General features: G+C 43.4%; 1 protein-coding gene across 1 annotated transcript in view; it reads right to left on the bottom strand.

The window, feature by feature from the left end:
* Positions 1–27,505, bottom strand: part of SHANK2 (SH3 and multiple ankyrin repeat domains 2) — a 556,941-nt gene that overhangs the window by 421,000 nt on the left and 108,436 nt on the right. The window contains exon 10 of the mRNA XM_084851942.1: positions 1,423–1,489. Coding sequence (XP_084708068.1) covers positions 1,423–1,489 — 67 coding nt within the window. The remainder of the gene's footprint in view (positions 1–1,422; positions 1,490–27,505) is intronic.

Genomic DNA, 27,505 nt, shown 5'->3' with positions numbered 1-27,505 from the left:
CTGGACCTGGTAATTTATTTCCTTTCAATTTATCAATAAGGTTGAGAACTTCATCTTTTGTCACCAGTATTTGCCTCAGTTCTTCAGACTCCCTTCCTGAAAACATCAGTTGAGGCATAGGTATCTGTCCTATGTCTTCTGCCATGAAGACCAATGAAAAGAATTTGTTGAGCTTCTCCGCAAACTCCTTGTCTTCCTTTAGTACTCCTTTCATTCTATTGTCATCCAATGGTGCAACTGCCTCCCTAGCTGGCTTCCTGCTTCTGATGAATTTGAAGAACTCTTTGTTGTTGTCCTTGATATTATTAGGGTTATGCTCTCCAAAATGTTTTTTTCCATCTCTTATTGTCTGCTTGCATCACTTTTGTGCAAACTTTTGCCCCCTTTTGTTTTCCTCACTTGAGCAGGACTTCCATTTTCTGAAGGAAGCTTTTTTTTCTCTAATAGCTTCCTTGATGCTGATCGTTAACCATGCCTGTCCTGTTGGACTTGGTGCTACCTTTCCTAATCTGTGGTATACATTTTAGCTGAGCTTCTATTATTGTGGTTTTGAGTAACCTCCAAGCATTTTGAAGTTATTTAACCCTCTTGACTCCCCCTTTCAACTTCCTTTTCACCAGTTCTCTCATTTTAGAGAAGTTTCCTCTTCTGAAGTCGAATGTGACTGTGCTGGATTTCCTGGGCAATTTTCCACTTAAATATATATTAAATCTGACAGCACTGTGGTCACTGTTTCCAATTGGTTCAGCAATATTCATATCTCATACCAGTTCCTGAGCAACACCACTAATGATTCCATGACCAACTGCTCTAGTGCCCAGTCATGTCGGGCACTGAAAATTTAACCTCTTTATCGAGACTGGAATTTATCCCGTCAATGTGGGGGTAATTGAAGTTGCCCATTATTACAAGACTTCCTCATTCGGAGGCCTTCCTGATTTTGTTTTCCATATCCTTACACTAAGTTAGCTTTGGAGCCTGGTATTGTCACCCACAGCACTTCTGTGGAAGAGTCTACCCTTTCAGCTAGTCCACTTGACACTATGCCCTCTTTGATGTACAGAGCAACACCTCCCCCAGTACACTCTTCCCTACTCTTCCTGTAGGTCATAGGAAAGAAGGTCCTCCCTAAAATATGCTGGTCCCAAACAACTCTAATTCAAAGTCATATTTTCCTAGTACTTTAATGGTTTTGTTATGGATCTATGTTCCTTAAAAATGGCTCCATTTGATGCGGGGGGGGGGGATTAACTTCTTTTCCCTGTTCCTTCAGATTTCAAAAGATGGAAATGACTTGTGTTTCCACAGGAGCACAAATATACTACATTCTTCACTTATAACTAGAATGCCCTTAATGTACATGTAATAACTTCTATACAATATTGAAATTCTAGTTTACATGTTGATATATATATTACATACCAATATCAGTTTCCTTGTGATTCTTGATATATTCAGCAAGCTCAAAATTTCCAGCAATTATTGCCACCTGAAAGATGATAGAACAGGATACATTTAATATTTAATATGCATCCTATAAATGATATATGTTTCAAATTCTAGGAACAAATACAGATACGCATGAATCAGATACTTCTTCAATATCACATCCTTGGGTGACTACCTATGTTTTTGCACCTTCCGCAACTCATCTTTGTGCTGCCTGTAAAACAGATGCTTGGAATTTCTATAAACATTATTTTAACAACACAGAACTCATTTGGTCAAATGGTGATTCATCAAAATAGTTTGCCTCTGTTGGCCACAGAATTAACACGAACACATTTGGCAACAACATCTCCAAACATTGATATATTTATTATTCCATTGATAAGCAACAATATTCTTCTATCAATAGACAAGCAAGTAGCAAATTACAATCAAAAAACAAAGTAAGAAAAATTCACTGGAGAAGGACATCTTACTAACTCGCACATAATCCACATAATGCTAACCTATGGTTTATTTAACCCATGGTTTGCTGCCCTATCTGGAATATGACTGAACAAACCATGGTTTGTTTTCTCAATCCCTGGGTTGCTTGTTTCCTTCCTCCTTTGCCTGCTCCCATCCTGTAACCTACAGCCTTTGCAGGGCTGTAGTACTGGCATGCAGAGTGTCTGGTTGGTTGGTTTTTTACCACTCTTGCCCACCATCTCCATAGCCTGGTGAAACAACCCATGATTCTGGGTTCACACATCATGACAACCCATGATGTAAAAAACCCAGAGTTCACAACCCAACAACAAACCATGGGTTCTTTTTCTGGTTTGTTCACAGCCAACAAATCATGGTTTGTTAACAGGGCTGGGTTCGGACATCATAACAACCCAGAATTCAACAACACATAACGCTGACCCACAGTTTATTTAACCATGGGTTAGCATTATGTGCAAACCAGGTTACTGCAAAAGTTTAAAAGTTTTAGTTTCAGTCTGAATTTTATAATGTTGTGGGTTGAGACACAGGGACTGGCTCAGGATCATCCAGTTTAAGCTTAAAATATATGGATTGGATCAAATGCTGGCCATCTGCCAGCAGAACACAAATCACTAGAAGAACAGTTTGCCCCTCCTGCCTGGAATACATGCCCCCAAATCCACTCTGGAGGGTTGGCGGACCCTCTGCAGTGAATTGGGGGGGGGGTGATAGGCTGCAGGGGAGTGGGGAAAGGAAAAGTCCCATTACATGAGCAGAAGCCGTCTTGCATGATGTCGGATTTAGCCCATAATATGCTCTTACATAAGACACATCATGCTAAATTTCAAGCTAAATTACGAAGACTGCAACATTTAGTCAATCCGTTAGATTAATCAATTAAAAACCTTTCAACTGACTAAAAAGTGTCTCTATTAATGGAAAAGCAGTTTTAAAAAGTAGAAGAACTTTTAAAAACACAGATTGCTTACCTGTAATTGTAGTTTTTCGAGTGGTCATCTGTACATTCAGACATATGGACTGCACCTGCGCAGATCCCCATTTGGGAACCTTCTATAGCTGAGGGATTTTTGGCAGAAACCCTCCTCCACCATCCCAGTGAGCATGTCCCTAGCATGTTATTGCCTATTTCCTCAGTTCATTGAGACTACCGATTACAGCCTCAGAACCACAGGAAACCAAAGTAGACACCAAAGTGGGGATGGTGAGTAGATTGTAAGCAACTGTCTTTCTTCTTTGTGGTGTCTGTTCATCATGGATATGGGTGATTAGCAAGCTGATTACTGGATGTGAGTTCAGTGTTTTATTGCAGAACAGGTGACAGGACAGCATGTCCAAAGAATCAGCCAGCTTTAGCCCTGACATCTAGCTTGTAGTGACTGATGAAGGTCAAAGGTTTCAATCAAGTAGCCTGATGACACAGTTCTAGGAGGGCGACTCCTTTTGTGAATGCCACTGATGTAGCTACTGCCTGAGTGGAAGGGGCCCTGATAGCATCCAAGAGCTAGAGACCTGCCAAGTCACAGGCCAGTTTGATGGTATGTATGACCCAGGAAGAGTACCTTTGGGAGAAGACAGGTAAGGCCTGTTGTGGGCCTTCACAGCAGAGGAACAAACAAGGTGACAGCCCAGTAGCAGCCTCTAGACACAGACACTGCATCCAGCAGCCTCATAGAATCATAGAATAGTAGGGTTGGAAGGGGCCTATAAGACCATCGAGTCCAACCCCCTGCTCAATGCAGGAATCCAAGTCAGAGCATCCCTGACAGATGGCTGTCCAGCCTCATCTTGAACGCCTCCAGCGTGGGAGAGCCCACCACCTCCATAGGTCATTGGTTCCATTGTCGTACTGCTCTAACAGTCAGGAAATTTTTCCTGATGTTGAGCTGGAATCTGGCTTCCTGTAACTTGAGCCCATGATTCCGTGTCCTGCACTCTGGGATGATCAAGAAGAGATCCTGGCCTTCCTCTCTGTGACAGCTTTTCAAGTACTTGAAGAGTGCTATCTTATCTCCCCTCAGTCTTCTCTTCTCAAGGCTAAACATGCCCAGTTCTTTCAGTCTCTCCTCATAGGGCTTTGTTTCCAGTCCCCTGATCATCTTCACTGCCCTCCTCTGAACCCTCTCCAGTTTGTCTGCATCCTTCTTAAAGTATGGTGCCCAGAACTGGACACAGTACTCCAGATGAGGCCTAACCAGTGCTGAGTAGAGGGGAACTAGTACTTCATGTGATTTGGAAGCTATACTTCTATTAATGCAGCCCAAAATAACATTTGCCTTTTTTGCAGCCACCTCACATTGTTGGCTCATATTCACCTTGTAATCTACAACAATTCCAAGATCCTTCTCGCTTGTAGTATTGTTGAGCCAAGTATCCCCCATCTTGTTACTGTGCCTTTGGTTTCTTTTTCCTAGGTGCAGAACTTGGCATTTATTCTATGTGCAGAACTTGGCAGAAGTGGCATAAATTTCATTCTGTTGTTTTCTGCCAAGGTCGCTATCCTATCAAGATCACTTTGAATTTTGTTTCTGTCTTCCAGGGTATTAGCTATCCTGCCCAATTTTGTGTCATTTGCAAATCTGATCAGCATTCCCTGCACTTCCTCATCCAAGTCAGTAATCAAAATGTTGAAGACCACTGGGCCCAGGACTGAGCCCTGCAGTACCCCGCTCGTTACCTCTCCCCAGTTTGAGAAGGTCCCATTGATAAGCACTCTTTGAGTCCGATTCTGTAGCCAACTGTGGATCCACCGGATCGTTGTTTCATCTAGCCCACTTTGAGCTAGTATGCTCATCAGGATATCATGGGGCACTTTGTCAAAAGCTTTGCTGAAGTTGAGGTATATGATGTCTACAGTATTCCCACAGTCTACAAGGGAGGTTACCTGATCAAAAAATGAGATCAGATTCATCTGGCAGGATTTGTTCTTGACAAATCCATGTTGGCTTCGAGTCATCACTGCATTGTTGTCAAGGTGCTTCCAGATGGATTGCTTTATAATCTGCTCCAGAATTTTCCCAGGGATTGATGTCAGACTGACTGGTCTGTAGTTCCCAGGTTCCTCCTTTTTACCCTTTCTGAAGACAGGGACACCATTAGCCCTCCTCCAGTCATCTGGCACTCCACCCATCCTCCATGATTTCTCAAAAAGAATAGACAGTGGTTCTGAGAGGTCTTCTGCCAGTTCCTTTATTACTCTAGGGTGCAGTTCATCTGGTCCTGGAGATTTGAACTCATTCAAAGTAATTAGGTGTTCCTTAACCATATGCCTATCAATCTCAAGCTGCAATCCTGCCTCTTCAGCCTGTACTGCGCCTTTGCCAGGGGATTCATAGACCCTCTTTTGGGAGAAGACTGAGCCAAAGTAGGAATTGAGCACTTCAGCCTTTTATTTGTCATCTATTATCATAGACTCATAGAATAGTAGGGTTGGAGCTTCTGGAAGCGTTTACTGGGCTTTTTATCCTGGATCCGACAAGAGCCCCATCCAAGCCCCAGCTGCAGTTGTTCACTTCCACTGCAGAGAATCCTCCTCACAAGGAAGGCCCTGCACTCATGAGGAGCCCGTTTCCCCCAGAGTAGACCTCTGCTTCAGCCTGGCACTTTGTCAAGGTTCTCTGAATTGGCCCTGCCTCCTCTGGTACCATCACTCCCTGGGACTTGGGGGGCACTCAGCCTCCTCCTCTTGAGGCAGACTCCCCCTCTTCTCAAGGGGCTGGAACTTCAGCTGGCTCCTCCACAGGCTCAGGCCCCTGTTGTGGAGCAGGTCCTGGCAGGGCTTGGGCATCATCCTCCATTGGTGGTTCTAACTCTTCTTCCTCAGAGGAGTCTTCTGAAGGGGGCATGAAAAAAACCTTCTCATGAAGGGAGATAATGAACTAAGAACTTGTTGCAGTGGACACTGAACTGGATCAAACCTGTGAAGGTCCACAGAACTGCAGAAAGAGGCCCATGTGTGCGCATACAGCTTCCATGTAACTAGCTTATGCGCCACATCAAGTACCCGCTGAATAGTCTCCGGGATACAAATGTGTGGGGGGGTATTCATCTAGTCCCCCATGCTGTAATGCGGAGTGTCTCCAGATCCAGATGGCAGATTCTGCCTCAGTCGCATTTGAGAAGATTCAGGATCGATGGCGGGCAAACATATTCCCTGAAAGAGAGATGGAGAACAAGTGCAAATCAGGGTTGCTTCAGCCACTAGACAAGCAGGTAATTTGCCCTGTCCACTCAGATCTTTCTCCCATATACTTTGGTGAGGGGGGGAAAGGTGGAAAGGCATAAAGGAATGGCCCTGTCCAATGATAAAGGAAGGTGTCCCGCAGTGATCCCTGGTCCACACCTGCCCTGTTGCAGAGAAAACCAGCACTTGCTGTTCTCCACTTATGCAAACTAATCTATCTGAGGAGTGTCCCACCTGCAAAATAGACTGTTCACCACTGATAACACTACTGTCCACTCATGGGACACTGAACAATTTTGACTCAGGTAGTCTGCAAGGAGGTTCTCCACTCCTGCTATGTGAATCGCTATTACAATACAATGAGAGTACACCAGTGGTAGATCCTAAGGTTGAGGAGCGAGAGGGATCTTGTTCTAACGTGCTTGTTCAGATAAGCTGTAATGTTGTTGTAGAATCCTATCTGAAGCATCTGCATAGCTCCATCTCGAATGTTTTCAAGGCCTTCAGAAGAGGTCCAGCAGGTTGATATGAAGCCAAGACTCATCCTTGGACCACATTCCATGCATCCTTAGAGTCCTGCAGTGCGCACCCCAGCCCAGCAAAAAGGTATCCATAGTCAGTACTCATGATGGGGATGGGAGAGAAAACAGCACACACTCCTAAAGAATGGAGTGTCAGGAGCACCCTAGCTGCCTCTTGCAGTCCCCTCCAATAGCCAACTCAAGACACAGACGACGAGGATTCTTTCCAAGGCTTTATTCCTTTATGACTCTTACAGATACTAATCACTAGCGACTAAGCAAGGAACTGCACTGGGGATAGCAGAGAAGCCTAAGCTCCAGGTAAGGCAGTTGTTCCCCATTTGAAGGAGAACCGTGGGAAGACTCTGAACTTATGGGCTATGGAGAGATCCTCCCTCTTTCTCTTGGGTCCTTGGGACGTGACCGTTGTTTGAGCGCCAAATGAGCGGAGCACCTCCTTTTGGCGCCCTCCATCTGTCGCCGCTCCCTGCATCTGTGCCGAGCGTCCAGCAAGCCCCCCTCCTGTGCTCTCTCACTGCCAGGGTCACTCTCTCTCCCAGGAGGAATCTCTGCCAGCTGCTGTGCTTGTGAGAGATGAGCGAGCTCCTCTCCCATGGATTGCTGTTCTTCCTCAGAATCAGAACTGCTCTGGGACTCTGTGGGCTCAGTTTCCACCCTGACATCGAGATGTCTGTTCACCAAGTTGGAGAGGAGGCCATGGAAGTGAGGATGTGCAGATACATCAGACTGAATGCACAGATAAATCAGTTTTGAAGAGTTCACATCCAAAGTGAACACCTTGTTTTGAAGAGTTCACATCCAAAGTGAACATATGCACTAAACTGATCGTGGATGTGGTAGCTGCCATAATGCCAAGCAGCCTCAGTATCCGCATAGCTGTAACATCCCTTTGGACAGCTAGCTCTCCTGCCAAGCATGCCAATGTTGACGTGTAGTCTGGGAGAAGAAAGGCTCGACTTGCGCTGGAGACCCAATAAATTGGATGCACTGAGTTGGTGTCAAGTTGGACTTCTCTGCATTGACTTCTCTGCTTCTCTGTTCGCGAAGCAGGCAGCAAGTGGTAGACAGGGTACTCAGGACTCCTGTCCTCAGTGAAGCTACCAGAAGCTAGTAATTTACATAGGAATAGACAGGTACCACACACACACACACACACACACACACACCCTATATGAGAAGGTGGGTTGCAATGACCACCATGCTTTTGGTGAATACCCTTAGCACTGTCACAAGACTGAAGGGCAACACGCAAAACTGGTACGCTTCTGTAATGATGGCAAAGCGGAGGAAACATCAATGGCCGGCATTGACTGAGATGTGAAAGTAGGCATCTTTTAGATCCAGAGACGCAAACCAATCTCCCTCTTGAAGTAGGGGAAGGACAGGTAAGCGTGACCATCTGAAAGTGCTTATGTGCAATATAGGAATTTACCTCTCTGAGGTCCAGAATTGGCCAAAGTCCTCCATGCTGTTTCAGGAAGGTGAAATAATGGGAGTAGAACCTGTTGTGAACCTGTTGTTCTGGAACAGCCTCTATCAGTTCTTTCAACAAGGGTGTTAGCTTTGGCTAGTACTGTGGCCAAGGGTGCGGTAGTCCCGATGGTGCCTGCCATTAGGAGGTCATCAAACTCAATTCTGTAATTCCACTGGAGACTGGAGGAGACCCACATAACCATTTATTCATTCATTCATTCATTCATTCAAAACATTTGTATCCCGCTCTATATCATTACGATCTCAGGGCGGTGCGCAGATAAAATCAATTTCAACAGTATAAAACAATAAATAATTTAAACATCTAAAAGCATATTAAACCATTAAACAAGCTAATACCAGTTAGAAAATCCAAAACAATAAGGACGCAATCCTATTCAGACAGGAGGCCACCTCCAAACTCAGAGGTGACCGCCTATCCAATGCAGGGCGGAAGAAGCACGGAGGGGATTGTTCCCTCTGTGCTTTTCCTGCCCTGCATTTTCGGCTGGACTGCCAATTGTGGCTGACTAGCCATAGGAGGGCAGAGTGGGGGAGGAGGCTGCTGTATGACACACAGGATGTGTGACACACATTTCCGCCCTCCCCACCCTGGAACGACCTCCGGGAATGCCTCTTTTTGTCCGCTCTGCACTCCTCTTGCAAGCGCGGAGCTGCCTCTGAGGCAGCGCGGAAGTGGAGGGAGGTCAGTTCTCCTGGAACCGACCTCAGAGCATGGGCTCCGAAGTTGGTTCTCGGAAAACCAGATATCCTATGGCCCTCTAGCTGCTGTCTAGCGGCCATAGGATTGCTCCCTCCCACAGTGAAAATAGTGTGCAACTTTAGGGAATTCAACTAGCCCTCAAAAGCCTTGGTGAAAAGCCATGTTTTAACTTGGCGCTGAAATGAAACCAACATCTGCACCAATCGGGCCTCCAAGGGGAGAGCATTCCACAAACGGGGTGCCACAGCAGAGAAGGCCCTCTCCCACATCCCACCATAGTGTATGTCTCGCACTGGTGGGATGCAGAGGACGGCCCCTCCAACAGAACTCAATCCTCGGGCAGTTACGTATATATATCTGCCTTTCTGTTATCTGTCTCCAAGGCTGGAGATAGTGTAAATGATAGCCAAAGTTGGGGTGTAAGACAGAGAGACAAAGTGGAGAACAGGGGTAGTCGAAGGAGATATTTGTTGATGGTGTTTTGCTTCCTTCAAGTGTTCCTGAATTTTGAGAAGTAGAACTGGTGCTTCGGGGTTGGAGCTGGTGATTGGCAGAAAGCTTGTCCCACTGGTGAATTAGATTACTTGTAAGAAGATTGCCTAAATGAATGTTGCAGCTGATTGAACAGGAGGTCCTCAATCCTGGAATAGAATTCTTGTGACAATCTTGCCAACTTGAGCCATGTATGTCTTTGCAGCACAATAGAGCCAACTATCACCTTTGTATCTTAGTCCGCCATGTGCCAGAAAGTTTTATTTGTTGATGACAGAGGCGTGTTGCCTCAATTTGGAAAATCTGAGCAAGTTCGCAGTTGTCCTGAAGAAGGTGGTCAAAAAGAGACCCCACCTTTTCTCAAAGGAAAAGTTAGTATCTGGCCATTACAGCCTTGTAAACTCAGCACTGTAGAACAGTAGATGTGGCATCACATCAGGTCCAATCATCTGCCTTATTTGTCCACAGAAAAAGAATGGACCTTTGGTGATTTCCCTTGCAGCATCTCGACCATAATGGAACTTGGAGTGGGATGGTAGAACAAGAATACTGCATCCACCTCTAGAACTTTATACATGTGCTCCAGGCCCTTCGATGTGAGACAAATGGAAGACGGAGCCTTCCAAGACTTGGCTTGCAGTAAAGCAAGAAGCACAGGGATCACTACCTGAGAAGAGGCTTCTGATTGTACAGCATCAAACACTGGAACTTTTATCTGAACCATGGGTTGATTGGTTTTGAGATCCAAGGATTGAGCCACATGGAGTGCTTGTTCTGAGAATGGTCTCATGTCCTCTGATGGAGGAGGAGGAACTTGATCCTCCACAGCCCCATCCAGGGATGAAACAGATGAGATTGTGGAAGAATAGGATGTTGAGTCCAACTAGTAATCTGCCAGAGCCAACGGTGGAGAAACCCTTGGCTGTTGTTGGAAGGTTTGCCTTGTAGGATTTTGAGCATAACCTTGCTGGCATGTGAAATGAGCACAATTGTGCGGTAGTTTGAACACTCTTTGGCGTTGCCATTCTTTGGAATTGGAATGTAAACTGACCTTTCCAGTCTTGTAGCCACTGTTGAGTGTTCCAAATTTGTTGGCATATTGAGTTCAGCACTTTAACAGCATCATCTTTTAGGATTTTATATAGCTCAGCTGCAATACTGTCATTTCCGCTAGCTTTGTTGTTACTAATGCTTCCTAAGGCCCTAAGACTTCACTCTCGAGGATGTCCGGCTCAAGTTCAGTGACCGCACTATCATGGCTATCAAGGACATTCAGATCTTTCCTGTATAGTTCTTCTGTGTATTCTTTCAACCTCTTCTTAATCTCATCTGCTTCTGTTAGGTCCCTGCCTTCTTTGTCCTTTATCATGCCCGTCTTTGCACAAAACGTTCCCTTGAGAGCTCCGATTTTCTTGAAAAGATCTCTAAAAGATCTCTTGAAAAGATTTCCCATTCTATTGTTTTCCTCGATTTCTTTGCATTGTTCATTTAAGAAGGCCTTCTTGTCTCTCCTTGCTATTCTCTGGAACTCTGCATTCAGTTGGATATATCTTCCCCTTTCTCCCTTGCTTTTCGCTTCCCTTCTTTCCTCAGCTACTTGTAAAGCCTCCTCAGACAGCCACTTGGCTTTCTTGCATTTCTTTTTCTTTGGGATGGATTGAGTTGCTGCCTCCTGAACAATGTTACGGACCTCCGTCCATAGTTCCTCAGGCACTCTGTCTATCAGGTCTAATCCCTTAAATCTATTCATCACCTCCACTGTATATTCATAGGGGATTTGATTTAGGTCATACCTGAATGGTTTAGTGGTTCTAAACTACCCTACATTCTTCAATTTAATCCAAAATTTTGCAAGAAGCAGCTCATGATCTAAGCCACAGTCAGCTCCAGGTCTTGTTTTTACTAACTGTATAGAGCTTCTCCATCTTTGGCTGCAAAGGACTAGGGATGGCGGAGAATTTCTCCCCGAAACTTCGGGGGGCCGAGCGCCAACGTGTTCGGCCCCCCGAACAAGTTTCGGGGAGAAATTCTCCGCACCCCCCCGCACCCCGCACCCCCCCGGGACAGGACTTACCTTTGCCGAATGTCCCTCCCGGCGGCGGGTCCAGCCGGCGGTTCGGCGGGTGTTTGTGCAGGGCGGGAGCAGCAGCCGGTCTTTTGACTAGCTGCCGCCGCCGCCATTCCAAGAAAAGAAAAAAAAAAAAACGCCCCCGTGATAGGCTACGTGATGATTAACGTAGCCTATCATGGCTAGATTTGCAAAGTCAGCCGTGATAGGCTAGGTAAATCGTCACGTAGCCTATCACGGGTGACTTTAAAAGAAAAAAAAAAGCGCGTATGGATAATGGCGGCCCCCATAGGGAGCCGCCATTCCCGTTCCTTATTTTCGCCGTAGTCTACGTAAATCTTTACGTAGACTACAGCGACCAAATAAGGAACGCGAATGGCGGCTCCCTATGGGGGCCGCCATTAGCATACGCTTTTTTTTTTTTTTTTTAAGTCACCCGTGATAGGCTACGTGACGATTAACGTAGCCTATCACGGCTGACTTTGCAGATATAGCCGTGATAGGCTACGTTAATCGTCACGTAGTCTATCACGGGGGCGTTTGTTTTTTTTAAAAAAAACTTTGGAGTTCGCGGCCGGGCGAGGCGCCTCCTCCCCGGCCTGAATTTCGACCGGGCGAGGCGGGAAGCCTCCCCCCCCGGCCTGAATTTCACCCGGGCGAGGCGGGAAGCCTCCCCCCCCGGCCTGAACTTCACGGGGGGAGCAGCGAAGCACCTCCCCCCCACCGCGAACAAACTTCGAGGACAGGTAAGTGACTTTCGTCCACCCCTACAAAGGACATAATCAATCTGATTTCAGTATTGACCATCTGGTGATGTCCATGTGTAGAGTTGCCTCTTGTGCTGTTGGAAAGGGTGTTTGTTATGATCAGTGTGTTCTCTTGGCAAAACTCTATTAGCCTTTGTCCTGCTTCACTTTGTACACCAAGGCCAAGCTTGCCTGTTATCCCGGTGATTTCTTGACTTCCTACTTTAGCATTCCAATCCCCTATGATGAAGAGGACATCTTTTTTTGGTGTTAGTTCTAGAAGATGTTGTAGGTCTTCATAGAACCGATCAACCATAGCTTCTTAGGCCTCAGTGGTTGGGGCATAGACTTGAATTACTGGGATGTTGAATGGTTTGCCTTGGATTCGTACTGAGATCATTCTATCGTTTTTGAGATTGTACCCCAATACTGCTTTCCCCACCCTTTTGATGACTATGAGCGCTACTCCATTTCTTCTAAGGGATTCTTGCCCACAGTAGTAGACATAATGGTCACCTGAATTAAATTCACCCATGCCTGTCCATTTTAGTTCGCTGATTCCCAAGATGTCGATGTTCAATCTTGCCATCTCATGATTGACCACCTCCAGCTTACCTTGATTCATTGATCTGACATTCCAGGTTCCTAAACAATACAGTTCTTTACAGCATCGGATTTTCTTTTCACCACCAGACACATCCACAGCTGAGTGTCCTTTCAGCTTTGGACCAGCCGCTTCACTCTTTCTGGCACTACTTGGAAATTCCTTCTGCTCTTCCCCAGTAGTGTATTGGACACCTTCCGACCTGAGGGGCTCATCTTTCAACGTCATATCTTTTAGCCTTGTGATACGTTCCATGGGGTCTTCCTGGCAAGAATACTGGAGTGGGTTGCCATTTCCTTCTCCAGTGGACCACATTTTGTCAGAACTCTCAGCCATGACCTGTCCGTCTTGGGTAGCCCTGCACAGCATAGCTTATGGCTTCACTGAGTTACGCAAGCCCCTTCGCCACAACAAGGCAGTGATCCATGAAGGGGGGGGGGGCAGTTCATTACCCAATTCTAAACAGGACTGGTTTAATCCAGACATTTTAGGAACTGTTTTTAGTGCTTTCAGTGTTTTATTCTGCTGCTGGTTTTCATTTGGTTTTATTCTTGGCTGTTCTTATTTTTTGTTTTAATGTTTGCATTTTATGTTTCTAATTTATTGTACATCACCCAAGAGAACTTTGCTTATTGGGTGGTTTAAGGGTACAGTTAATACATAGAATAAAATAAATATGAAGTATGCTAAGCTTCTTTTACCTTGAAGACTACTTCAAGGAACACTTAATTTCTTTGTTACTTTTATCTTCTGAGACAATGTAACGAAGAGCATTCATAAATATAAGAAAACCAAACCTGTCAGCCAGGAACCATATTGTCATCATAAAGACTGAAATGCTCCATGTTTATATATGTACCATTCCCTATAGTGCAATGTAGATAATACACCAATGGGCCACATACATTATGCTTAAGGTATAGAGAAAATAAACTATTTGGCAATACCCACTGCAACAGGAATAATTACAATTTCACTCACTGTGATAGTTTTATACATGTAGCCAGGCTAAATAGGACTCTATTTCACAAATATATTAATTAACCTCAATAAGATAAGTAGTCAGTCAATATAAGTATATCTGTAACTGACCTTTAGCAATGAATGTATCATAATTTTAAAAAATACATCATGATTTCTTGTGGGCTGCAAGCCGTATGTAGCGATGGAACTGTGCACAATAAACATGTTTTAATTCAGGCTGTTTTTGGCAGGCTCCATTCACACAAGGGCAAGTACTGTGACATTCATTTAGAGATAGGAAGTATGGGCTCATCATCACCTCACACTCATCCAATGACAACAATTTATTTTAAGTAACATGACCTCTCATTCTTAACACCCAGAATACAAACAGCAAAAGAGGTACAACTATAAAATCTGAGACATGTTATTAAGAATATTTTATGTGAAGCAGTGAATCTCAGCCACAAAAATGGTGAATATGTTTTATACCTCCAAAGAGAGGTATTTTTTAATTAAGACTGCTCAAAGATTTAAATGGAAGAACTGTAAGTGTTCCTTGACAGCCACTCTCATTTCCAAAGGACTCATCAATCTCAGTATAATTCATTTGAATGTGACTGCAATAGGTTATCATGGTGTGATGACAAAAAAGGTGAAAATATTTTCACACTTTTTGACAAAACATGAGTATTAAGTGTAATTAAAAATGTAATATTTTAACATGATTAATTCAGTGTCTGTGCAACTTGGAGACACATTTGAAAAAGCCTATGTTCCTCTGTAATTTAATTATTTATTAAAAGCCTGCAACCAAATCATTGGCTGATTAGATCAAATCTATCTCCATGTTTCCACCCATGTTTTTCAGACCCCTGCCTACTTTGTCCCATTTCATTATGCCATCCTGACTCCTTGCTAGCCTCCTTGTAACATTCCTATCTCCCCATGTGCTCCACAGCATACAGATCCTCCTGACTTTAAGCACTGTGAGGTTTCTTCAGAGCCCGCTCCTTCATTTCCCTCAGTCTCCTTTTGCCTGACCTTTTACTCAAGCCTCCACTATGGCCTGCCCCTCCTTTAGGTTTCTGTTCCTTAGTGAACATTTAAGGGGAGAGTGAATTACACCAACTGGCCAGATTGTCCAATGCCGATATGCCAGGTGGCCACGCCCCTCAGTAACATCACATCTCACATTAGTGAGAAAGGGATGGGGTGGGAACACCAAGGGCTCCCAGTCATAAGGAAGTGCTATACATGCATAGGGCCCTTCTGCTCTAATGCTCAATGTGGCAGGGGTGGCTAGAGGGCACAAGCTCACTCCCTTTGGGACATGGGGGGTTGGGATATTAATGCAATTAAATCACAGCCAAAGATGTAGTTTTCCCTTACTTTTCAGAAGCTGGACTACAAATATTTTGATAGCTTCCCCTTGACCCCCCACCGTGCAATCAGAAGGTTCTTGACCTTTCGGTACATCACACCAGTTCAGCCAAACTGTGTCAGAAGATCCCTTGCCACAAGCCCAATAAAACATAGGGCAGAATCCAATAGGGGTCTTGCACGCATGGCCAGAACTGCCAGCCGCGGTCTGCATGCAGCCTCTACCGTTTGCAGTTGCAATGTTGCGCTTCCAGGGGGAAGCCCCAAAACAAGCGGAAATGCTCATTTCTGGAAGGCACAACCTACCCCTTCCAGAAATGAGCATTTCTGCTCCTTGTGGGGCTTGCCCCCGGAAGCACTAGATTGCAGCCACAAGTGGTAGGGTCCACATGCACACCAGGACCACCTGTGCTGGCCACACGTGGAAGAGACCTGTTGGATACTACCCATAGATTGTAAGCAATTTGAATGTTTAAAAACGAAACCCTATTTCCATGTCATGTCATGAACAAAGAGGTTTACATAATAAATTAAATTGAATAAAATAAAATAATACCATAATATATTCAAAGAGTGTGTGTGTTTGTTTGTTTGTTTGCAGGTGGCTGTATAGTATTGGCAGGGTCTGAAATGAGAAACAGGTTTTGTCCTCAGTCAGACTGTTCCAGACTGACAAGCAATTGCTTTGTTCCCTAGAATTCAATAGGTGACGGACAAAATCAGACTACTGCTACCTGTCCTTTCTGCCCTCAGCCATTAAAAAAATACCTCATCAGGAGCAGAACCATGTGCAGGGCTGAGACTTTCATTTAACATGCCTCATATTGGTGTCTCCAGCAATCCACCCTGACCCTGGCCACGCACATGGATTATTTACACAATTGTTCTTACAGTGAAGACTATATTATTATGTAAAGGAGAGCAAAGGGTTGAAAAGGAAAAGCGACAGTCATACTTTATGGCTTAAGAAAATTAAACATCACTCAGGTGACTGGTAGAATAGCAATTTTGCTCCATGGGGGAGGAAGGAAGAGTTGCCTCATCTCCACCTTCACAATTTGTCCTGGTTCTGTGCTAATGTTTGTTCTAGCGGGGCATATTATTCCATGAAATTATGCAAATATTTTATGGGAAATATTACTTTCTTTGAAGTATGGGAAAGCAGAGTAAACATATCTTTGTATTGTATGGTTCAATAAACTCTAAAACCTGTTAAAACCCAGCTGTATGCAATTTGTACAGCGTCTAGTAAAATGAGCTCAATCCTATAGTGACTGATTACAATAATACAGTAAAATGCCACATGTTCCAAGTGATATCTATCACCAGATATATAAGAAGAACAATTTCAAGAATACAAATTGGGTATTGTTTGGTGATCATTGAAAGTATTCTTTGTTTCCAATCTCTATGGCTGATGTAAAAGATACCCCCTTAAAAGGCAAAATAGAATTAAACAAGCTAGTGCCAGGCCTCACATAATTTCAGATCATTTTAGTGTTAATGTATGTTTGTTCAATAAACAAAGAACATATATCTGACTCAGTAATTCTGAAAAATATAATTTGTATGTCAAAATTGTTTTTGTATTCAGTATTTTTTTCATATTAGAACTAGAAATGACTTCAATAAATAAAGCAAAATATTGTGTGGTGAAAAAGTCAATGCCTTTTCTAAGGTAGTGGTCAGGAGGCACAAAAACAATTCTCAGACAGCTATGTTTAGGGTGACCAGATGTAGAGGACATCAGGGGTCCTGTATTTTTAAAATCACACTATAGCACAAGGAATTTTAACAGCAGAAAAGCTGTATCTGCTCAAATTTCCTCTGTTGCCCAGAGGTACAGGAGTCCCATCCTCTTTGCCTCACAATACCTATACGTTATGATGCCAACCTAGTCTCCAGATATGGTAAAAGAAGTGGAGTGGGATTGTTGGGGCAGAAACCAGGAATAAAAGCTAGGGAGGAGGAACAAGGATTCAAACCATACACTGAAACCCAACAACCCTCATCCCTAAAACATTGTTGTTGTTGTTGTTCAGTCGTTCAGTCGTGTCCGACTCTTCGTGACCCCATGGACCATAGCACGCCAGGCCTTCCTGTCCTGCGCTCTCTCCCGGAGTGTGCTCAAGTTCATATTCATTGCATCGGTGATGCTATCTAGCCATCTCATCCTCTGCTGTCCCCTTCTCCTTTTGCCTTCAGTCTTTCCCAGCATCAGGGTCTTTTCCAGAGAGTTTTCTCTTCGCATTAGGTGGCCAAAATATTTCAGCTTCAGCTTCAGTATCTGTCCTTCCAATGAGCACTCAGGGTTGATTTCCTTTAGGATGGACTGATTTGACCTCCCTGCAGTCCAGGGGACTCGTAAGAGTCTTCTCCAGCACCACAGTTCAAAAGCATCAATTCTTCGACGCTCAGCCTTCCTTATAGTCCAGCTCTCACAGCCATACATTACTACTGGGAAAACCATAGCTTTGATTAGACGGACCTTTGTCAGCAAGGTGATGTCTCTGCTTCTTACTATGCTGTCTAGGTTTGCCATAGCTTTCCTCCCAAGGAGCAAGCGTCTTTTAATTTCATGGCTACAGTCACCATCCGTGGTGATCTTGGAGCCCAAGAAAATAAAATCTGTCACAGCTTCCATTTCTTCCCCTTCTATACGCCAGGAAGTGATGGGGCCAGATGCCATGATCTTCGCTTTTTTAATGTTGAGTTTCAAACCAGCTTTTGCACTCTCCTCTTTCACCCTCAACAAGAGGCTCTTTAGATCCTCTTCGCTTTCTGCCATTAGGGTGGTATCGTCTGCATATCGGAGGTTGTTGATAATTCTCCCAGCAATCTTAATTCCGACCTGTGATTCATCTAACCCCGCGTTTTTCATGATGTACTCTGCATATAAGTTAAATAAGCAGGGTGACAATATGCAGCCTTGTCGTACTCCTTTCCCAGTTTTGAACCAATCGGTTCTTCCATGTCTGGTTCTTACTGTTGCTTCTTGACCCTCGTACAGGTTTCTCAGGAGACAGGTAAGGTGGTCTGGTACTCCCATCACTTTAAGAACTTGCCAGAGTTTGTTGTGATCCACACAATCAAAGGCTTTAGCGTAGTCAATGAAGCAGAAATAGACGTTTTTCTGGAATTCTCTTGCTTTCTCCATGATCCAGCGAACGTTGGCGATTTGATCTCTAGTTCCTCTGCCTCTTCGAAACCCAGCTTGTACTTCCGGTAGTTCTCGGTTCGCATACTGCTGAAGCCTAGGTTGTAGGATTTTGATCATCACCTTGCTGGCATGTGAAATGAGCGCAATTGTGCGGTAGTTTGAACACTCTTTGGCGTTGCCCTTCTTTGGAATTGGAATGTAAACTGATCTTTTCCAGTCTTGCGGCCACTGTTGAGTGTTCCAAATGTGTTGGCATATTGAGTGCAGCACTTTAACAGCATCATCTTTTAGGATTTTAAATAGCTCAGCTGGAAGACTGTCATCGCCGCTAGCTTTGTTGTTACTAATGCTTCCTAAGGCCCACTTGACTTCACTCTTGAGGATGTCCGGCTCAAGTTCAGTGACTGCACTATCATGGCTATCAGGGACATTCAGATCTTTCCTGTATAGTTCTTCTGTGTATTCTTTCCACCTCTTCTTAATGTCCTCTGCTTCTGTTATGTCCCTGCCTTCTTTGTCCTTTATCATACCCGTCTTTGCACAAAACGTTCCCTTGAGATCTCCGATTTTCTTGAAAAGATCTCTAGTCTTTCCCATTCTGTTGTTTTCCTTGATTTCTTTGCATTGTTCATTTAAGAAGGCCTTCTTGTCTCTCCTTGCTATTCTCTGGAACTCTGCATTCAGTTGGATATATCTTCCCCTTTCTCCCTTGCTTTTCGCTTCCCTTCTTTCCTCAGCTACTTGTAAAGCCTCCTCAGACAGCCACTTGGCTTTCTTGCATTTCTTTTTCTTTGGGATGGATTGAGTTGCTGCCTCCTGAACAATGTTACGGACCTCCGTCCATAGTTCCTCAGGCACTCTGTCTATCAGGTCTAATCCCTGAAATCTATTCCTCACCTCCACTGTATATTCATAAGGGATATGATTTAGGTCATACCTGAATGGTTTAGTGGTTTTCCCTACGTTCTTCAATTTAAGCCGAAATTTTGCAAGAAGCAGCTCATGATCTGAGCTGTCACAGTCAGCTCCAGGTCTTGTTTTTACTGACTGTATAGAGCTTCTCCATCTTTGGCTGCAAAGGACATAATCAATCTGATTTCAATATTGACCATCTGGCGATGTCCATGTGTAGAGTCATCTCTTGTGCTGTTGGAAAAGAGTGTTTGCTATGATCAGCGTGTTCTCTTGGCAAAACTCTATTAGCTTTTGTCCTGCTTCATTTTGTACACCAAGGCCATGCCTGCCTGTTATCCCGGTGATTTCTTGACTTCCTACTTTGGCATTCCAATCCCCTATGATGAAGAGGACATCTTTTTTTGGTGTTAGTTCTAGAAGGTGTTGTAGGTCTTCATAGAACCGATCAACCTCAGCTTCTTCGGCACCAGTGGTTGGGGCATAGACTTGAATTACTGTGATGCTGAATGGTTTGCCTTGGATTCGTACTGAGATCATTCTATCGTTTTTGAGATTGTACCCCAGTACTGCTTTTCCCATCCTTTTGTTGACTATGAGTGCTACCATAATAATGTCAATTGGTTTAAAATCCAAGATGGTTCTTAAAATAACAAAACAGTAACAACAACCTCAGAGCCTTACAATCTCAGATGTAAAAAAATACTTCAAAAACATGTCTACAAGTCTGCAGGTTGGGCATAGACAGGATTCTCTTGGTAAAATGTTGAATAATTTTTGGGACCCTACTGAGAAGCCTATGCTTTCCACTTGCTCTGTACATACCCCAATGACGGCATTCTTAGTACGGCAGATCCTAGTGAGCATAAAGATCATAGGGGCTCACAGGGGATGAAGGGCTCCCAAAATATGATTAGCCTAAGCTAGAAGGGCCTTTAAAGGCAAAAACAGAACTTTGAATGGTGCTTGGAAGCTCACTGGAAGCCAGTGCAGTTGCTTTAGAAATGATCAAATATATTCCTACTTCTCTACATCCATAGATGGGCTGCCACATTTTGTGCCAGCAGTGAACAATTAAGAAAAAAGTATTTGTGCTGTCAGTGGGTCACTAGGGAGGGGCATGTCAAACTCCCCTCCTCCCCCAGCTTTGTGGGCTCCATAAATCTCTAGGTCAAAATATGCTCAAATTAAGGTTTATTTACTATTTAATGCCGGTTACGTCACTGGTAAGTTCAATCAAAAGAAAGTAAGAAGTCTTCATTTCATCTCCTGCTTCTTGTGGCAGAGATCCTCTTCATAGACGAAGGTAAGCATCCACTCCAATTACCGTGGGGAATGTTTGCTAGTGGTTGCAGACCCTAGGCAATCAATTGTTTTGGTTGCAGTTTTCCTGATGTTTCTGGGGAGTCTCCAGTGTCTCCAGACTGGCTCAAAGGGAGGAGATGTGCTGCTATTCAGGTTATCTCTAGCAGCCCCTAGTTCTGGCATTTCTGTGACTTGCAGTCCTAAGGCCAGAGAGGTATTACCTCCGAGAGCTTCCTCTGCTTCTGTCTTGAGCCAGCTGTTTTCTCTCCAGGGACTAAAAGGAGAGCAGCAGAGACCTCCCCCTCCTCTGACCAGATAAGTGGCACCTGGAGCTTGTTTTCCTCTTCTCTAGGCTCTTCACTCTACCCTCTCCCTACTTGGTATCTCCTCTTATCTCTTGCACTTCCTCCCTGCCTTCTCAGGGTCCAATCCCTTTCCAAATCCCTGTCTCTTCCCTCCTGCTCTCTGACATTATTCAGTCTCCTTCCTTTGCCGTTTCTCTTACTGTCTTTCACCTCTCCTTTTCTTTCTTCAATGTCCCAGTCTCCTTCTATACCATATCCACCTTCCCGTCTCACTTCCCCACTTCTCTTCCTCCTTTTATACCCTGTACCTACAGCTTTATTTCATCAACCATGCCTGTCCTCAGCCATGATGCAGAACACCCGTCAGAGTGGGCTGCGGGCAAGTGTCAGCTACCTGAGTAATTATACTGAGCTGTCTCCACCCGTAACTGTCCCACCCCAGCCTCCCTCAACAGTATCAGTTCAGAGGGGTGGCCAACCAGCCCATGATCCTCCTTTACCCCAGCCAGAAGAGGCGGCGAGCCCCAACAAGTCCTCACACATGCTGTGTGGATATTATAGTGGATAAGAAGTACCCAAATAGGATATTGAATCAACAGGAACTACAAATTATTATCTGCATGATAGAATTGCTAAACAAAAAGGAAAAGATAATCATAATATCCAATGCTGGGTGTAGTAGAAATCAACATGGCCATGGATACACTTGTAATTCAGTCCAAAATCCAGGCAGAAAATCCTAAATCCACAGTCAGGCAATACCTTTCTTAGGACCAATCAAAATGCCACAAAAGATTGTCCAAGCTTTCAAGTTCTCCAGAATGTTTCATCAGATCAGGTGGTATAAGAGGCAGGGGATGGAGGAAGGAAGAGAAAAGTTCAAAATTTAGGCCAGATCTTGTTGCCATGACATCTGTAGTATAGATTCGGTTTCAAAACTGACTGCAGACTGAATGAGTTACTGCATGGTGTTGCAGGTATCAGGTAACATCTAGCATTCTGGGAAAAAGAAGCAATGGCTGACCCCCATTTCTGAAAATATAAAGGCCGCCTGCAACTCAGATCCATACCTTGCCCTGGCTGAGACACACAGTTAATCCTAGTCCTGAGTACATTAAAAATAGACCATGACACAGAAAGAATGTGGTATAATAAAACTGTTAGGAACAAGAAGTGGTGACCAAAGTGACTTCGAAATAAATAACAAGATCATTTCAAATAAATATCTCCCCAATCCAACATGGATTTGTTAGTTTATTGTCAGTTTAGGAAAAGTAAAACGGTCATGTGTTAAACTAGGTAATAATACAGCAATCTCCGGCTGGTTTCCATTGAACTCCAGAATTTGTGGAGGAGGTTCAGACTACTGAACAGATGATGAAAGACTAGAAAGACGGTTAGATGAAAGCTTTTATGCAATTATTTCTCAAGTATCTGGATCCATTTCAAACTGATTTCCGGCTTGGCTTTGGGACATTAACTTCTTTAGCCACCTTGGTGGATAACCTATTTCCTGAACCTATGCCAGGAAAGGGACTGCAGGAATATGACCCTGTTAATTCTCTTGGACCTCTCATTGCCTTGCAGTACCTAAGGGACCACCTGTCTTGCTATGAACTTGCCCGGGTATTAAGATCTGCATGAGAAGCCTTTGTGAGAGCACCGTTATCTGCTTGGGCCCATTTGTCAGGCACTCATGAAAGGGCTTTGTCCTGTGTTGCCCCTAAACTATGGAATGCCCTCCTTACTGATTGGAATGCCCTCCTTCCTGATTGGCCTCCACTCTCTGTGTCTTTAGAAAGGGCAAGAAGACACATCTTTTTAAATTAGCTTTTTACAATGTGTCATTTTAATGTGTTTTTGTTTTTAATGATCCTGTTTATATTGTTTTAAGGTTTTATTGTTTTAAATTGTTGTATACCGCCTCAATGGCTTTTTTTTTGCTAAGGCAGTATATAAATGTTAATAATAAATAAAAATAAATAAATATCAATGCCCACTGCATTCTTCTAGACCACCTTTCCAGTTTAAAGTGTGGGGGTCTGTACTTCATTCTCGTACTGCTCCTTTTTCAAACACAGGTTCCAGAAGATGATGATGAGAAACTGTTGTTCCTGGTGCTAGAAGTTATCCTACAAGGTTTTTCAGGATTCAATTCTGTCTCCCAGGCCTTAACATCTACATGAACTCATTGGGAAAGGTCATCTAGAATTATGGTGTCATCAGTATGCTGATGTCTGACTATTTCTTCTGTTCATCTGCTCTAGATGTATGTATTTGTTTATTTAAGTAAGTCCACCCAATATGGTGAACTTTGCCCTCTTTGTCCTTGCCTTCAAAACCTGGGTAAGTATTAAAGAGTGTACCTGCTGAGCCAAATAATAATGCAAGCCACTGAAAAATCTACTGGCACCTCAGGAGCTCCTCTGCACATGCTAAAGACAAACAGTTCACTAAAATGTTCTGTAAAAATGTGGTAATATCTAGGTATTCTCCAAGCCCCTTCTTTTTTATGCTGAGCTACACTGGAGGAGCCGTATAGTAGGTTACCATGTTAAATCATGACAGACCAGCTTGCAAGGCTTATGCCTCAAAAATAATATAGCCATAGAGATGAAAGTGTAGAATTTCATATTTCACACTTTCATTTCAGAAAGCAAAGTTCAACTTAATTTGGTAAATTTTATATCTTATCTTTGTATTTTTAGTGTACCTGAACTTCTAGACATATTAACTCAAAGTGCATATCTAGATTATATTCGAAGCTGTTGCAATATAGCACTACATTTATTCAACACAGTAAGCAACCTGTTTGTCTAAAAAATATCAATTGGCATAAGGCAGCTAGACTTAGCTTATATCTACATTTTAAAACTGCAGTTTTAGACTATCCTAACAAAATAAAATGCTTATACCTGTAAACTATTTTGCATATAACTTTAAAGATTCATCATTGTGTAGTTCTTATTTAGCAGCTACATTTCCTAGCATAATACATGTTGAATCCCAATGACACATTACAAGTAGAACATACAAGGAATATCTGAAAACCAATTGATCAGCTGAGAATTATGTTTATCTTAGGTATTCTACAGCTCCTATACATGTAAGTATTTGCAAAGTTTTCCAACAGTTTTCAAAACAAGAAATTCTACTATCTTGTCCTAATACATGGTTTTGATGATACTCTGTGACTCTAATAATGTTTATATTCTAGTCCCAGGATATTTTACCAGTGTGGTTCTTAAACAACAGTACTAAACAATACTCAACATTTTTTAACATTAAACAGCTGGCTTCATGGTGCAAACTATGCATCTCAACCAGTGAAATGAAATCACTGAAAAAAAGTTTACAGTTTTAAAATATTTGATTTTGACATAGACATGTAACTTTTTCTATGAATATCATCCAGTGAAATGAAAACTATTAGCAATTTGATTAACTTATCATCTGTTAGAGACATAGTTTGCACAATCACCCCATCCCCCATCAAATTACATTTTCATTTCTGCTGAACAGTCCTGGTTCTCTTGCCTGAACTGCTGTTCTCTTGGTATTTACCTTTTGGATGCTTTCAATAGGCTATCTGGCTGAATGTAATTTCATCTTCTGTCCTTGATAATACAGAGCATGCTAGTGTTGTCTTCCTTTCACTGGTCTTTTGAGTGTGATTTTTTTCCACCACCGAACATTTTTCAGTCAGAATGCATACTGATACTGTTCCAAAATTTAACAGTACATGTGGTATACTGTGCACAAAAATTCTCCTAGCAACTCTGGCTTAGCATCTAACATTTTCTTTATTCAAGCTATGATTCATGATGCCATCTGTAGTCAGATATTGACAGGCAGTAGTCTCAGAATAGCTATTATACATTTGTTCAACAACTAGTTTTAGCATCTGCAAATATAAATCATGGGAAAAGTCCAACATTTATTTATCAAACTATTTTACATTTGCTAAAATATTACATTATTAGTTATTCAAAGAGCTGCCTTTTCACTATGTAATTCTGTGAAGATAAATATGTACTATATTTCAGTAGTGTACAAAGATACTTTAGAAATACAATTACTGCCAAATGTGATCCAAGGACTATCTGAGAATAGCCACTTTTGGATGCCGTAGAGCAGAAGTTTTCAAACTAAGGTTCATCAATAAGAAGATGAGTAATGGCAGACAAGCTTCCTGTCCATCACAACAAAGCTTCCCAGCAGGCTATACACACACACACACACACACACACATATATATTGTCAAGGGCTCCTTGGAGGGCTCTCAGTCTAATCCAGTAGCCAAGTCCAGACACAGACAAAGGGATTCTTTTCAAAGCTTTATTCTTCTTTTACAACTTAACAGCTCTACAGGTAGCAACTAGATCTGAGCAGCAGCATCCCTATGCCCTAAGTTAGAACAGTTGGTCCCTGTTTGAAAAGCAATTACTGGCAGACCCCTGAATATAAGGACTAGGGAGAATCCCTCCCCTTTTCCCTTGGATCCTCTGGGCGCAACCGTTCTTTGAGCGCCAACTGGGCGCTACGCCTCCTTTCCGCGCTCTCCATTTGGCGCCGCTCTCTGCATCTGCGCCGCGCATCCAACCAGTCTGCTATCGGTGCTGGGTCACTCCCTGGACTGCTTTCTAATCTAGGAATGTGGGTGGGAGGAAACTCTGTCAGCTGCGGGCCCTGGGAAAAAGGGGCGCGCTCCTCTCCCAGGAGCGACTGCTCTTCCTCCGAATCAGAACTACTCTGGGATTCTATGGGCTCAGTGTCCACCCTGACATATATACATATACATATACACATATACATATACATACATACACATACACATACATACACACACACGCGCGTATATATACATACATACATATATATATATATATATATATATATAAAGTCTGAAGATAACTAGTCTGAAAACCACCGTTTTAGAGGGAATGGGACAAACTCTACATTAACATTACATGCATGATCGCATGTAATGTGTCTGTTTTGTTGTTCTTAAGTAGCAGCTGCAGGGGGTGGGGGACAGTACTGCAGAGCACAGGGGGTCCATCCTTTCCCCCTGTGCCCCAGTCTGGACAAAAATCTCCCCAGGCTGTGATTTGATGGAGGGAAGCTGCTATACACACAATCTGATCTCCCCCACTTCTGTGCATGGCTATTTAACAGCAACACCAAAAGCCCAGACACATGCATATCTACACAATACGTATTATGCAGTTTGACCCGCAGAATGATTAATCCTCTCATTTTTATTCCAACCTTCAATAAAAACGAAGTATTACAACATCTTGCACATGACATTACATCCCAAAACTTGATCTATAATTCATTAACTATCTTTCAAGCACAACGCTGCATACTGGTTTTCATTCATAATGCGCTACATAGCCCAGAGACTGCTGCCACCTCTACTGTCCTACCATGAGTGACAGAGGGCACCCTCTTAACAATTCTACCTCTATATTCCAGATGAAAAAAGCAAGGGAAGACAGACATTCTAAGTGACTGTCCTACAGTTATAGAACCCTGCCCTGGAGACTTGTCAACTCCTAAGTATCTTTTGAAAGCGCTGTAAGCGTTTGGCTGTTAAGCCAGCAGAAGGCTGAAAAGGGAAATGTATTTCAACTGAATCTTATACTGATTTAATCAGGCCCGCTGCCAGGAACTGGCATGGCTGGGCATCTGCCAGGATCAACTCTTTGGCTAGAAAACCACCATCAACCACAGCCAACTAGTGATACTGATTTTGAGGTGGATTTCTGTCTGGGGGAATCTTTTGGAAAGCCTGCTGGCCACACCTGGGCAATCTCCTCCATAGCTCAGACACCAGCTGCTCAGAAAGCCCAGGCCTTTCCCTCTGTCTAGATGCACTGCCACCTATCTGTGACCTAAAGCCATACTGCACCTTCCTGGGCAGCTGCTTTCTGAAAAGCAAAATCAAAGATGAACACAAAAAAGTCTCTGTACACCTTCATCAACACAGGTGCAGGCCAAGTACAATGATATATCAATCACATATGGCCTGTAAACAAATCATGAAGAGATTAAGAGACATCTACAGTTAAAAGTAACCCCGTCAAAGTTTAGTTATTGCTCAGAAAGGAAGTCCCTAGCTGTTAAATTTAACAAAATAACATCTAAAAGTCTCTGTACACTTTTATAAATACAGCTGGAGGCCAAAGTGCAATGATATGCAAGTAACATACAGCCTGTAAACAAATCAAGAAAGGATTAAGAGACACCTACAATTAAAAATAACACCATCAAAATTTAGTTATCGCTCAAAAAGGAAGTCCCTAGCTGTTAAATTTCACAAAATAACATTTATACATTCCATGCATTACTAACACGCTTAGACATCAGATGTTTACTGGTAACAGAAACCGGCAGGCAAACTGCAAGTCTCAGCACATCTCATGCCACCACGCTAATTCTATCCCTCCAGGCCCTAGAGAAGAAGCTTTGTGCCCCTGCCTGGGTGCTGCTGCACCCGCCTCGGCAACCCTGCAGATGCAGGTGAGCCATTGGTCTTTTGACGACAGTGAAGTTCTGGCTGGCCTGGCAGTATCTCAAACCAGCCCAGGTGTAGGAGGCAAACTGTCATGTGCCTGTCGCCATACATCCTGCAACCAATATCAACAGGTTTGATATCAGCACCCATGTCAAGGTCTATGAACACTGCAGCGCCTTACTTT

Source organism: Heloderma suspectum, chromosome 1 (assembly GCF_057233095.1).
Source record: "Heloderma suspectum isolate Gila_16-S chromosome 1, 16-S_ref, whole genome shotgun sequence".
Taxonomy (NCBI): domain Eukaryota; kingdom Metazoa; phylum Chordata; class Lepidosauria; order Squamata; family Helodermatidae; genus Heloderma; species Heloderma suspectum.
The sequence above is the reverse complement of the archived record's forward strand: the minus strand, read 5'-3'. Positions and strand labels throughout refer to the sequence as shown.